The 15,049-nt window shown below is 41.5% G+C and overlaps 1 protein-coding gene across 6 annotated transcripts in view; it reads right to left on the bottom strand.

Annotated features, from left to right (window-relative positions):
- The window catches only part of PHF8 (PHD finger protein 8), an 87,770-nt gene that overhangs the window by 36,073 nt on the left and 36,648 nt on the right, over nt 1-15,049 (bottom strand). For 5 of the 6 annotated variants that reach the window (XM_059910600.1, XM_059910597.1, XM_059910596.1 and 2 more), the window contains exons 9-18: nt 14,704-14,791; nt 14,229-14,335; nt 12,917-13,008; nt 10,311-10,400; nt 8,311-8,613; nt 7,444-7,547; nt 3,183-3,361; nt 2,803-2,888; nt 2,157-2,290; nt 1,245-1,558 (exon numbers count right to left, since the gene is read on the bottom strand). In XM_059910600.1, coding sequence (XP_059766583.1) covers nt 1,245-1,558; nt 2,157-2,290; nt 2,803-2,888; nt 3,183-3,361; nt 7,444-7,547; nt 8,311-8,613; nt 10,311-10,400; nt 12,917-13,008; nt 14,229-14,335; nt 14,704-14,791 — 1,497 coding nt within the window. The remainder of the gene's footprint in view (nt 1-1,244; nt 1,559-2,156; nt 2,291-2,802; nt 2,889-3,182; nt 3,362-7,443; nt 7,548-8,310; nt 8,614-10,310; nt 10,401-12,916; nt 13,009-14,228; nt 14,336-14,703; nt 14,792-15,049) is intronic. The other variant, XM_059910598.1, reaches the window with a different exon arrangement.

Raw genomic sequence — 15,049 nt, forward strand, 5'->3', positions numbered from 1 at the left:
TCAATAAGAAAAACTAACATCCTAAAAATGAGTGAAAAACTGAATAGATAATTCATGGGAAAGGAATAAGGAAGAGCCAATAAACATAAAACAAACTGCAACACCATTTTTTGCCATCAGATTGGCAAAAATTAAAAAGGCTGATAACATCCATTGTTGGTAAGGCTGTGGGAAAACAGGTATATCTCATACACCGCTCATATACTGACCTTTTTGGAAGGAATTCGGCACTATCAACATTTATGTTGTACATACCTTCAACTGAGCAGGTCTAGCTACCTTAGAGAAATGTTAACGGGCACATGGGCACAAAAGGTTATTTACAAGAATTTTCAAAACACTAAAAATTAGAAACAACCTAAATGATAATCAGTAGGAAACAGTTAAACATATGATGGTACACCTATGCTACAGACTACTATGCAGCAGGTAGATCTCAATGCATTGATGAAGTGTATCTCTATGTACTGATGTTGAAAGATATCCAAGTAAGTTGTAGAACCACACACACTAAACGAAACTATACCTCTATCTATTTATGTCTACATATGGGTGTAAACACAAGAAAATAAAAGGTATACATCAAACTGATAACAAAGGTTACCTTTGGATAACCTTTCTCAGAGGGGGAAGAGTGTTAGTCAAAGGGAATTTCTGCTTTCTCTGTCTTGTTCTAATTTTGGTCAATGAGGATTAATTTTTTAAATAATATTAAAACAAAAACCCACATTAAAGTCAGCTGCACTACACAAAAAAGTGCTTTATACATTGTAGTACTCAACAAAGTTTACTTTACAAAAAAGGCATCATCTATTAAATGTGAGAAGCCCACCGAAAAGTCATCATAAACCTTTGCAAGGGATGAACTGAATGACACATAACACAAATGATACAGGTAATGGAAGTAAAATAGGCAAGAGGGAAAAAAGAGTCACCAGCAGTGAAGATTGGACAATGCTAAAAATGGTTAATAGCTAATTATAATAGCTACCATTTTTTGAGGGCCTCCCATGAACAAGACACTGTGCCAGGTGCTCTGTGCAAGCATCATCTCTAATTCTTACATCAACCTGTGAGATATCCCCATTTTACAGATTAAGAAAATACGGCACAGAGAAACCAAGTATCAGGCTTAAGTCCAGGCCTTTGCTCACTACAGGCTGTCCTGGATTGGATTTGGGATTGAGACTGGGGCTAGGGGGGGAGCCCTCCTGGCCTGGACTCAAGTGCTCAGCTGCCCTTACTATACTCTGCATCCTTGAAGCATGCTCCCAAGCTGTCCTGTTCATCGAGACTGGCGTTCTCCTCCTCCTCCTCGCTCTCGGTTCTCCAGTATGCTGGCCGCTTGATGGGCCGCTTCCCTGGGGTGCGCTGGGAAGCAGGACTGCTAGACACTGTGCCCAGCCCACTGCTGGAGCTCCCACTGCTTCGGTCCTGCCCCCCGGTCCACCAGGCCTGCAGGCTGGAGGTAGCTGGCGAGGACGATGAGGACTGCAGGTTGGCCATGCACAGCATGCCCTGGATGGCCTCCTGAGTGCTGGGAGAGGCAGGGGCCTCGCTGCAAGGGACAGAGGAGAAATGCTGAGGGAGTTTCTCTAGTTGTCAGAGGAAATCAGTCATCAGAAGAGTCAGGGAGGAGGGACAACAGCTGCCGGGGTCAGGGTGGGAGGAAGGAGGAGAGAACCATCCCAGGCGAAAAACCAGAAAACAAACTAAAGATCAAAATAGTATCAAAGACTATCATAAAAAGGCCAGTCCTTCTTGACTCAAGTCTCTCCATAGACAGCAGGCAAGATGGCAAAAAGAGGGGTGCATCTCCCTTCCTGTTCACCAATGCTGCATTCTTTCCTTTTTCTTTTTTCTTAAAGCAAGGTCCAGAAAAGGCCCAGCTCTCCTTCCATGCCTCTTCTAACTTCCAAAAAACCCCAAACTTATTACCCTTGAAGTCCATATATCCTCTCTCAGTCAGATCTTAAGTACCTCGGGACAGATTTCATGTCTACTTTATTCTTTCAGCCCAAATGCCCTGGCTAATTTTTGTCCCTTTAAATGACCCAATTAATATCTACTGATTGGTTGACCTAGCCCTTTGGGTGGCAGGTGGGGGTGTGTGTTGTCTGAACACCTAGAAAGGGGAGATCAAAGCCAGTACTCACGTGAGGGCAGCATAGTCAGGTCCCCCCACCTGCCTGCTGGCCTTGAGCAGATCAAGAATTCCACCAGCTCCACTCCCATTTCCAAGCTTGCTTTCGACCCCTTCTACCACGTCCTCATCTGTTGTATAGTCCTCCTGTTGGAGAAAAAGGATATCACCTCAGCTGCCCAGGGTTGGTCTGGTAAGGCCCCAATACAGGGTTGACAGTCTCACTCCTGATACTAATATCTTCTGAGCACCAAGTATCTACCAAGTACTAAGCAGAATATTTGTTCTTTCATCTTAATCTCCACAGCATCTTTGTGAGGCAAGTCTAACTCTCATTTTACAGATAAGGAAACTAAGGCTCAGTGAAGTTAAATAATTTGTGTAAAGTCACAATCAGATATTCCAAATCAGATACTCTTTCTGCTACATCACACTGCCTTTTATTCTACTCTATATTAAAGAATTTTAAAAATATTTCAACTAAAGTATAATCTTCCATTTATATGTTCAGGAGCACTTAGCCCACAATCTTTCACTTTATAAATATTTTAGGAATGGAATGCATAGGATGTTTCCCCCACCCTCAATTAGAATGACAATCTGTATTCTGTCTATGAAACCAGAATGAGCAGAAGATTAGAAACAGGGCAGGCTCCTACCTCAATGTCAAACTCAACTTCTCCTGGTTCACGAACTCGGTTGGGGTCGGAGCAAGGCTTCGCACGGGGCAACTTTCGGGGAAATTCTAGAAAGCAATGGAATGCACTTATCATGAAGCTAAGATTAGCATCTGAGCCAAACACCCAGGGGAAAGAGAATAAGACTATAATTTTCCTGAAAGTAATGACCACAGATGAGTAATTTAGGGAGGTTAGGAATTAGCTTATAAATAAATCTCTAGAGCAAAGGATACATGGAAGCCTACAGAGCTGGTAAATCAGAATGTCAACAAGCTCAGGCCTAAGGTCTTGAGTCTATCAAGCGGACCAAAAACAAACTGAAATGGGCAGGGCAGGAAAGAAAAAGAACAAGTACACACTTGGTCTTATTATCAAGGTCGCCTTCTCCTTTCCCAGTCTCTCGTCAATCTGCAGTTCGTCATCTGAATCCAAGTCAAATTCATCCTCCATCACCTGTTCTGCCACCAGCCTAGCCTTGTCTACCTTCTTCGCGATCTTGGCTCGCCGAGACTTGGATAAGCTCTTTACCCTCTTGGTACTGGAGAGAGAGTGAAGGAGAACATAAAAACAGTCACACTCGATGGCAATTCTACCCAAACTGATCTACAGATTCAATGCAATCCTATCTAAATCCATCTAGTTTTGTAGAGATTAATAAGCTGATACTAAAATGTATATGGGCATACAAAGGACTTAACATGGCCAAAACTATTTCAAAAAAGAACAAAGTTGGAGGACTTACACTACTCAATTTCAAAATTTACTATAAAGCTACAGTAATCAAGGTAGTGTGATATTGCCATAAGGATAGACATACACATCAGTGGAACAGACCTGTGAGTCTAGAACTAAACCCTTAAATTTATAGTCAATTGATTTCTGACAAAGGTGTTTATTTAGGCAATTCAGTGGAGAAAGAATAGTCTTTTCAACAAATGATGCTGAGATAAGTGGACATCACATGCAAAGAAATGAATGTGGACTCTTACCTCATATCATACACAAAAATTAACTAAAAATGGATCATAGATCTAAATGTAAAAGCTAAAACTATAAAACCTCTAGAAGAAAATATAGGAAAATATCTTGTGGCCTGAGATTAGGTAAAATTCAAAACATTTGTGCTTCAAAAGACACCATTAAGAAAATGTAAAGACAAGCCACAGACTAGGAGAAAATATTTGTAAATCATTTATCTAGAAAAGGATTTATATCCAGAATATTTAAATAACTCTTAGAATGCAACAAAAGACAAACAAAACCAATTAAAAAATAAGCAGAAGATCTGAATAGACATTTCTCTAATGATGATATATAAATGGCTCAACATTATTAGTCATTAGGGAAATGCAAATCAAAACCACAATAAGATACCACTTTACATCCATCAGAATGGCTATAATCAAAAAGACAGACAATAACAAGCATTAGCCAATATATGGAGAAACTCATAATTGCTGGTAGAAGTGTAAAATGGTACATGCTTTGGGATAAATTTTGGCAATTTCTTAAAAAGCTAAACAGAGTTACCATATGACCCAAAATTTTACTCCTAAGTGAGAAACAAAAACATGCCCACAAAAAAACTAGTACTCAAATGCTCATAGCACCATTATTCATAATAGCCGAAAAGCATAATCAATCCAAATGACCATCAACTAGTGAATGGATAAACTAAATGTGGTATATCCACACAATGGAATACTATTCAGCAATAAAAAGGAACAAATTAATGATACTTCTACAACATGGATGAACTTCAAAAACATTGTTAAGTGAAAGAAGCCAGACACAAGAGACTACATATGTATGATTCCATTTATATGAAGTGTCTAAAAAGGCAAATCCATAGAGATAGAAAGTAGATTAGTGGTTGCTTGGGCCTGGGGAAGAGAACCAGGACTGACTGTAAGTGGATATGAGGGATATATTTGGTGTGATAGAAATGTTCCAAAATTATATTGTGGTGATGGCAGCGTATTCTTTAAATTTACTAAAAGTCATTTAATTGTACACTTAAAACAGGTTAATTGTATGTTATGTAAATTATACCTCAAAAAAGCTGTTAAAATATATAAAGGAAGTAGAAAGAACTCAAAAGTGGCTTAAATAATCCTGTTACACATGGTAAACAATATTAACCAGTACAGACTGCTCAAATAAGCCTTATAGTTAAGAGAAACAAGTTTTTGGTAAATCAGTACACTTGACACATTCAGCAAATGGTCATTTGGTGAACTGGATTTTAGTGAATTAGCTGTTTTATACCTCATAGGGTTGCTGGGAGGATTAACGAGCTAATGTAGAGACTGACACATGGCAAGTGGCCCAATGGTAGCTAATCTTATAGTTCTCTGGGCCTCACTTTCCCACATTAGTAAAATGGGGATAACAACACTTACCCTCAGGGTTGTTGTGAGGACTAAATAAAATAATGTATGTAAATGGCTAAGATAGAGTCTGACACAGAGCAGGTGCTCAATAAATGGTAGCTATTTAACCTTGATCTTTTATTAACTTCTAATAATGAAAAATCTCAAACATATATAAAATATTAAAAACTCCCATGTACCTATGACCCAGCTAAGTTTTAGCAATTATCAACACACAGCCAATCTTGTTTCATCTACACCTCAGTCCCCACAAAACATGGCATTATTCTGGAGAAAAGACCAGACATAATATCATATCGTCTATAAATATTTCTATACCTTGACTCCCTAGGTTCAATTAGCAGCAGCCTCTGGCAGGTGCAAGAAGGTAATAGAAGCAGTACAAGAAAGACTGGTGAGGAAGGGAAAAATGTCTCATTGTGTCCTCAATAGCCATTATAGGCTGGACCCTTAGGACTCTCAATTTTCTCTTCCCCAGCAGACCAACCATGGGTTCTAGACAAAGGCAATGCTCAACAGTCTCTCTAATCTTATTCTTCAGTAACTATGTCCTCAAATAACAAGGATAGCTCTGCTGCTTTCAGAATCTACCCTGCCCTCACACTCCCTTTTCCCTTATTTCCCAGCCAGGTAGACCTACTACACTCACCCTTGGGATCTGAAAACAATCTTTTCCTACAAAAAGGCTGTTGAGGTATCCTTGTCGCTTATGTTCCTATACTGTTCATACTCTGTACTTAACTCTTGACTGCTCCTGTCTGGTGTTTTGAGGGTCCAGATGGTAACTTTTACTGTCTTCCTTTGCCTCCCTACATGTTTGAGGGTTTCTGATGACCTACTTAGCTTCTGGCCATACCCACAACCATCATCATCAGCACCACCACCATCACCTTACATCTTCAACTTCATCATCATATTCATAAGAGCGACCATTTATTAAGCATTTACTATGTGCCAGAACCTGTGATAGGCACTTTACATGCATTACTTCATTTAGTCCTCCAACAACCCTAAGATAAGTTTTATCTATAGAATACATAAAATGAGGACAGAGAGGTGCAGATACGTTAATTAGCTTGTCAAGGTCACAGAGCGAATACGTGACAGAGCAGGAATTCAAATTCGGGATTGTCTGATACCCAAGCTGGAGCTTTTTGCCAAGATGTGCTTTTATTTTATTCTTTTAGAAAACATTCTGTTAAAAATTATTTTAAGAAAAGTAATATGTGCTCACTGTATAAAATTCAAATGCTTTTGAAGTGAAACTTTCCTCTCTTGCCTCCCTTATTCTACTTTCCAGAGATAACTACTGTTACAAGTTTGGTGTGACAAGCATAAAATATGTGACAAATATATTTATTTGCATGAATGTGTATAAACATCTCTGGAAGGAAATCGTTGACATTGGTTTTCCATGCGGAGGGGAACTGGGGAACAGAGAGGAGTGGGAGCAAAATTTTTCACTATGTATTCTTTCACACTTTTTGAATTTTAAACCGCATAAATTAAATTTTAAACCTCTTCAAAAAGGTTAAATTAAAGGAAAAGGTCTGTATGTTGCTTTTTTACACAAACACACACACACATATGTGCATACGTGCTTTTTTAAAAAATTAAAATGAACTATTCCTATATATTATCTTGCAACCTGATTTTTTCACTTAAAATATATCTTGGAAATCTTTTCACGTCAATAGATAGTAAACTCATTCTTTTTAAGTTACACAGTATTCTATTCCATAGATGTACCATAATTTATTTATCCAACCTTTATTGATGAACGTTTCCAATTGCTTACTATTACAAACAGTGATACAGTGACTACTAAATATTTCTCTTTACATACCTGTGCAAATATTTCTGCAAAATAAGTTCCTAAAAACTGAATTGCAAAAGGTATATAAAAAACTAATGCTCTTAACCAGTATGCTGTACTACCTCCTATTCCCGCCAACAGTTCTGATCCACTGATTTGCTGAAATTTCTAGAACTTATATAAGATTTTCCTCAGGATTGCCAATTGGTTCCAGACCTCTCCCCCTTCCCACCCCCAACACTACCATGGTTCTCTGTACTAAGGAATGTTATCTGATAATATCTGGTTATTTCCCCAAGCACAGTCCCTCCCTCACCCATGTCCCAGCCCCAGGTCCCAATTCCATGCCTTGTCTTAGTGGCATATTGCCACCAACAATCCCAGCATCTTTGCTTCTTCTCCCCACCTCACCTGCCATTAGACATCAACAGGGCCAGCGGGCCCTCATTCCCATCAAGGTCCAAGTCTGGCGAGTCATCATCTGAGTCATTCAAGCAGGTACCAGTGATGTTGAACTGTAGGAGGAGGAGGCTCAGTTGTCACCTGTCTGGAACTCCCATGTGAATCAGAATGACCAGTTCCCTCTGGTTTCACTGGTTGAGTTCACTGTGAAAACCACCTGAACCAAGGCCTTCTGCTATGCTGTCCCCCCACCCCCAACCCAAATGATCACAGGAGCAGAAGGCTGAGAATGTATGGCTGGCTCAAGGGACACCTATCAATCTTGCAAAACATGTTCCCTAAAAAGAGGTGGAGCATCTTCACATGCCTATGTAGGGCACCACAATCTTGAAGCAAGGTGGAGCCCTGGAGGAGGGCTTTTCTCAAGAACCTGTTCAAGACTCCAACCTGCCACTCGTATACCATGCTCTCAAATGTCATTCCCATCCCAGCATTTCAAGAGTCATCTCAAGTGTCATGTTTACTGAGAAGAGCTCCTGACCATCGCCCCTACCCAGATAGAATCACCCCCTCCCATGTCTCAGGGTCCCACACACACCCTTGATCGTGGCATCCACAACACTTCATTGCACTCATTTCTTTTGATGCCTATCTTTCTCACTAGCCTGTCAGCCTCTTGAGGGTTATGTCCACAGCACCTATCACAGTGCCCAGCATAGACAAGATCTCAATAAATGCCTGTTAAATGAGTGGGACTGGTAGCCAAACACCAGGGGCCCTAAGGGAGGTGGGAGGACAGGAGAGCCTATCCTTTTTATACCCTGCTCTTCCAAGGGACCCAAAAGGGTTGGGCTGAACCCAAGGGCCAGCACCCACCTTTGCTTTCTGGGAACAGCCTGTCTTCAGTGCCTGATGACTGTATGTGTCCATGAGATTATAGCTCAATTGGCCAGCAGGCCCCAAGGCTGAGCTCTCCTTGCCCTTTCGCTCTGCCTTCTTGAAGAATTCCTTGGGCTTCAGGCCTTTCTTCTTTGAACCACTTTTGGAGGGCAGTGACAGCCTGGACATGGATACTGAAGTGGAATGGGCTGGCCTGGTTAAGGGAATGGAGCCGGCTGGGAAGATCCTCTGCAGCCCAAAGATATTGCTTGTCTTCCCAACGTTCTGTTGGAAGATATCCTACAAGAGTGTTAGTACATGAGGGGGTTAGAGCTTACTCAAGGGTTCACTCTGCACTAAGAGCAGAGGTCTGTTCATGGCACTGGCGGTACTGCCATGAAGGGGCTTAAAGATGCTCCACATATGCACTTATGCACACCCTAGTTTTGGCACAATAAGTCATTCAAGAATTTACTGGGTGGCATTTCTTTACCTAGCCATTGACGAGTAAGGAGAAGACGAGCAGAGGAAAAGCTCAGCACTACTGTCAAAACCAGAGAGAAAAAGACTCCAAGAGCAGCTGACATGAGACAGAAAATAATTGAGTACTAAAATGTGTGGTTCCAACTCTAAGGACCACAGGATTTGAGAGCAGGAGAGAGGTTGTAGTCCTAATTCTGCTACTAGCCTCCCACCTTCATCTTATTCATAGCAGTTATGCTTTGATTTGTTGTATATAATGAGCTTCCACATTAAGATTTCATTTGAAAAAAAGGATTTCATTGCTTCAAAACATTTGAAAGCCAATGAAAAAGATATGATCCATCTCTTAAGTCCTCTTCCAACCAGCCCAAAGTTCTGTGTATATAAAACTGGTTTAAGTGGGAAGAGCCAGAGAAAACGTAGGCCTAAAACCCTGAAGGATTCTGACAGATGGAAGTGGTGGAAAATGAGGTAGGAGGTGGACAATGTAAGCTATGGTGTAGGCAGTAAAACATGCTGCAAGAGGTGAGGCTAGAACCCCAACTTCCCAGTAGCTCACTCTGACCACCCTTCAGCACAGATTTAGTGCCTATATCCTGGGCACTAAATGGAACCTTACAGCTTCTGAGCTAAAGGAAAGTTGAAACTTCCTCAAGTCCAATTCTCCTCTGGTGCCTTTGCTACTTCACCAGCCCACACTGAGTTCTCTCTTTGCTGCAGTCTATTAATAACAATGGCTCACATTTATTGAGTACTTACTCTGCCAGGCACTGTGCGAGGGGCTCTATATACATTAGCTCTTAATCATAACAAAACTCTGAAAAGGTGGTGTTATCCCCACTTTACAGATAAGGATACTGAGGCTCTGAAAGGCTTGCAAATGACAGAGCAGGAACCAGAACCCAAGTTTCTCTGAGTCTCTTACCACTGCACCACCTTACTGTCTCGTGGTATATGCCACCTGTTGAAACATGGCTTTGTAATCATCTTCAACCCGGGAGAACTGTCATTTTGTAGAATGTAGAGACTGAGTCAAAATATTAATAACAACAACTACTACTACTATGACCTCTGCCACCCACGACCACCATGACCCACCAGCAGAATTTACTGAGCACCTACTGTGTGCCAAGCCCTATATTTAGTGCTCAACCTGTATTATCTTACTCAATCCTCTTAATATTCCCTCAGTAGTTATTAGTTATCCCCACTTTAGACATGAGGAAACTGAGGCTCAGACAGGTTAACTTTGCCCAGGTTCCTCTACTAGATTGTGAGTTCTTTGTGGGCAGGCACTGTATTATTTATGTATCCTAAGCACCTAGCCCAACATGTGGCACACTTGAGGCACATAATAATTATCTGAATGAATGAATAAATGAGTGAATGAATAGGGTCCTTGGTGGGGTCTTCCCAATCCTTCCCCTGAGCCCTCATGCCAACTGCAAAAGCCTGACCTGCCACTTGAGCCTTGAGCCCTTCCCAAACGCCTCCCCTGCTCCCATGCTTCTTACTTCCACCAGGCGAATCTCCCTAGCCAGATCTTTAATGAGCTGTACAGTCCGCACTGTTTCCGGGATCTCATCCTCGTGGTCTGGCAGAGCCTGTCAAACAAAAGGCATGAGGAATAGATCCACACATAAATGAGCAACTGATTTTCAACAAAGTTACCAAGGCAATTCAATGGAGAAAGTGTAGTCTCTTTAACAAATGGTACTAGACTGATCAGATATCCATATGCAAAAAAAGAACTTCATTCCATATCTTGCACCAGACACACACAGAGACTCAAAATGGATCACAGACCTAAATGTCAAATCTAAAACTATAAACCTTTTAGAAGGAAACAGAGGAGAAAATCGTTGGGACCTTGGGTTAGGCACAGATTTCTTAGGACATAAAAAGTATGAACCATAAAAGAAAAAACTGATAAATTAGACTTATTAAAAAATAAAAACTTCTCTTAGAAAAACACTGTTAAGACAAACCACTGACTGGGAGGAAATATTTGCAAAACATATATCTGATAAAAATAAAGGACAGTGTCAAGAGGTGTGAGGAACTTAGTTGTGACTTGAACCACACCCCTCAGCAAGTCAAGAACCTCAGCAAGATACCTGGGGACAACCCAGCCTCTCCACTTCTGAGGACAGAACTCAATGTTGAGCAGCTACGAGCCCACAGCTAGCCCAACAGCAACCCAGGGAGAGACCTGTTGATTGTCTCTCTTTTAATTCATTTGCAATCTTATTTATCAATACATCTTTATGCAGACAGCTCAAACTTTTCCTCTGTGACTTCTTCCACCAGTTTTGACTTGAATTCTGTACCCAGAGGACTGATAAAAATTCCTCAGCATTTCCTCCTTGCTTCCCATGGTTTGATTCCTTTAACTCTTTTAATCCATCTGGAATTTATTTTGGTGGCTGGCCAGTGATGGGGGCTGAGAACCCATGTGACCCAGCTGGATAACCTTGACAGCTCCCTCTTCCCAGCCCAGGGGCTCTGGAAGGGTGAAGGAGCAACTGCTTCTCTTCACAAAAGAGAAGTTGTCTGCACTTCACAAAAGACTTCTTCCATGAGTGTGGGCTCCTCAGTTCTGTGTCCTACTCTCTTCCAGCTCCCTTTGGTCACACTGTTTGGGGCCATCCCTTGGTCCCTGAGGCCATCCTGGCTCAGGACATGAGTGCTTAGGACCTACCCACCTCCCTCCCTTTTGGTGTTCCTGGGACAGAGTCACTCTGAAGTTCACTTCGTGGGAGGGTCAGGTGGGGATGCAGAGTCAGAGATGAAACCCAAGGTAGCCACACCTGAGGGATGTGGCAAAACAGAATCGAAGGCTAAGGCCCAGGTGTAGTTGAGTCCAGGGAGCAAGAGAAGGCCCAAAACATGAAGTCCAAGGATACCTGGGGGGAAGGCTGTCAACAGGAAATGGGGAGATTGTGCACATTTAAGCCTGCAGTGGCTGAAAAGTTTCCTCAGGCTACTGTATGCAGGGGAAGGAATCTACAAAGAGTATCAGAAGCATAAAAGAATATATTGATATTTCCTATTTTTGTATTTCTTAAAATTGGTTTTTAAATAAATTCAACATTGTGAGTAGGTAATCCATTCACGTAGTTCAAAAATCAAACAATATAAAAAGATACATATTGAAAAGCCTCAGTATATATCTGACCCTGCCATCAGCTCCCCTAGCCCACTCCAACAGGTAACCACTTTTATTAGTTTCTTCTGCATCCTTCCAGATTGTGTCTTCAGTCAAATATAAGCACATACAAATATAATTCTTCTTTTCCCCCCTTTTACACATAAGGTAGCACACTATACACACAGTTCTACACTAATACATGATAAATTCTGGAGATCTTTCCAAATCAGTACATAGAGAGCTTTCTTAATCTCTTTTATAGGCTGTTTAGTATTCAATTGGATAGATGGATATTGGTATATTCCTAAAAAGCCATTTTGGCAGTATGCATCAAGAGTCTTACATTTTTTCACATACTTTGATCTAGTGATCGCTCTTCTAAGAATCTATCCTGAAGAAACAATCAAGAGATGAGGAACAAAGCCTGATGCAAACAGCTATTTACTGCATGATTTTCTAGAACTATCCCCCAAATAAATAAATAAGCAACAATAAACAAGTGGTTAGGTAAGGATGGTACATCCCTGCAAAAGAATATCACGTAACTATTAATGTTTGTGGAGAACTCTGGTGACACAGAAAAATTAAGATAAGCCAACCAATTCAGATACAAAATTATATGTACAGGGTGAGAGCAATCATGTTTTAAAAATGAATATTAAAAAAACAAAAGAAAGTATACCCAAATGTTAATGTTTATTCCCTCTGAGTTAAAATTACAGGTGAAGTTTTTCCTTCTTTACACTCTTCTGTATTTTTCTAATTCTCGACAGTAAGCATGTATTACTTTTTATAATCAGAAAGAAAGGTTTAAAAATATAATCCAAGGAGTCCTAGCCCAGTCCTCTACTCTAATCCTAGGAGCCCACAAACCTCCCTAGTTTCCTCCACGTCCCCAGAGGATCTTCCCAAAGCCAGTCCCTGCTGAGAGTAGACCTCTAAAGTAGGTAGAGAAATAAGTATATTTACTTCTTTCCTTGTCCAGGCTCTAAAGGCCAAGTTCAGGGCTTTACCACCATGGACCAGGTAGGAGGCAGGGTGTCTCCTGTTTTCTCGCAAACCTAAAGGGGGAAAGAGGAAGGTAGAGTGTCAAAGAAGCCATGCAGGGAAGTGATGGACTTGTTATTTTTTTTCAGGCAACCAGAGAAAATGCTCAAGGTTCTGAGCACAACTCCAGATCTCAGTTCTTATAATGGTGTTCATTTTATGACTACCTTGACGTCTACTATCTCATTTAATCCTATACCCAACCCTATAAGCCAGATATCATTATCTTCATTTTATAGTTCAGGAAATGAGGCTCAGAGAGGCAAAGAGACAACCAAAGGCCACACCTGGTAAGTGCCAAAGCCAAGACTGAAACCTCATCTGTCTAAATCTGAGGCCTGTGCTCCTTCTACACTACTCTGCCTCTTGGGTTTCAAAATGTGAACACTCAGGAGGACGACTGCCACCTACACAGATCTGAAGAGCCATTAATGCCTTGTTCTGAGTTACTCCAGGAGGAGGTTAAAACAAACATCCAGATTTAGGCTCAATAAAGAATTTTCTACTGAACTAAGCTGTTCAGAACAGAAAATAATAAGCAGTTAGTCATCCAGCCTCTGAATGAACACTCAAGTGACGGTCTGTCTAGGTGGCAGAATAAGGGCTTGAGGTACTGCATAAGAGACTGTACTCATTGGCCTCTGAGGTTCTTTGTAACTCTTCCTGGCCAAGTCACCTTGAAGGATCTCAGGTCTGAGTCAGGGAGCCACTCTATTTCCAAGCAGACCAGGAAAGAGGAAACCCAGCAGGTTGGCTTCTATCTGGGCTGATACCCAGGAACCAAACCAATGATGGGTAGTCAGGACTGGGCCTTGTCCCCAGGGGAAGCACGTCCAGGGAACTCTGACAATATACCAGTTGAGTTTCTTATTTTAATTGGCAGGAAATCGGAATAATTTCACTGTGATCCAATTTTCTCAGTCCCCTTTGCTAAATAAAAAAGTTAAAATCCATGCCCTACCCTACATTACAATTAGTAAAAAAGCCAATTTCAAAAGATCGCATCCTTTGATTCCATTTGTATAGCATTCTTGAAATGACAAAATGATAGAGATGAAAAAGAGATCAGTGGTTTCCTGAAGTTATGGATAGTTCAGGGGGAGAGAGTGGGTGAGGTTATAAAGGGGTAACACTACAGAGATCTTTGTGGTGATGGGTACTGTATCTTGATTTGAGGTGATGGACATGGTCAGGGCAGCAGGGCAAAAAGGACAGTTGGCAAAGGGCTCCATACCTCGAAAAATGTCCAGGATATGCTTTCCCACATACCAACAGATGGTCTCAAAGTTGGGGAACTTGAAGAGGTCTGCTGTGCTCAACCGCTTCTCAATCTCATAGGCTCTGGAGGAAGTAGGCACAACAATAACAATGATAACAAGGACCCTATTTACTGGGCACCTACTATGTATCAGGTATTGCTCTGGATGCTCTGTATCCATTATCTCTAATCCTCACAACTACCCTCTAAGACCTTACTTTATGGGTTAGGAAACTTGGGCTCAAAGGTTATGTGACTTGACAAAATTCACAGAACTACTAAGTGAGGAAGAGGTATTCATCTTCAGACTGAACATCATCAGAAACCAGTATCCATTCCTTTCTGATCATCTTGCCTCCTTCTATGCTGCACTCCTCACAATGGTGGAGAACTCAAGGACTCTAGCAGATGGGAATGGCCAACTCGGGATCACCAGAGCTTCAGGACTCACTTGAGCTGCATTTCAATGTTAAGGCTGTGTAAGAAGTTCCCTCCAAAGGCAAGGCAGTCCACGGGGGTCAGCACAGCATGGATCCATCCTGCAGTGTAACAAGGCAAAAAACATAGCTGGCAGAGGGCCTTTCTTCTTTGGACATCACCACTGCCCACTCAGCTCAAACACAACTCCTTAGACCAGACAGCCTGGCAGTAATTCAGAACATTCTAGCTTCCTCCACTCTCCCAACACCCATCCTAGCCAAGTCTGCCATCATTATAACCCTGAACTGGACCAACCTATGGGGTTAATAAACTCCTTCTACTTCCCTCCTCTGCACTTCAAAATCTCTTCGTTGCCT

This window comes from Balaenoptera ricei, chromosome X (assembly GCF_028023285.1).
Source record: "Balaenoptera ricei isolate mBalRic1 chromosome X, mBalRic1.hap2, whole genome shotgun sequence".
Taxonomy (NCBI): domain Eukaryota; kingdom Metazoa; phylum Chordata; class Mammalia; order Artiodactyla; family Balaenopteridae; genus Balaenoptera; species Balaenoptera ricei.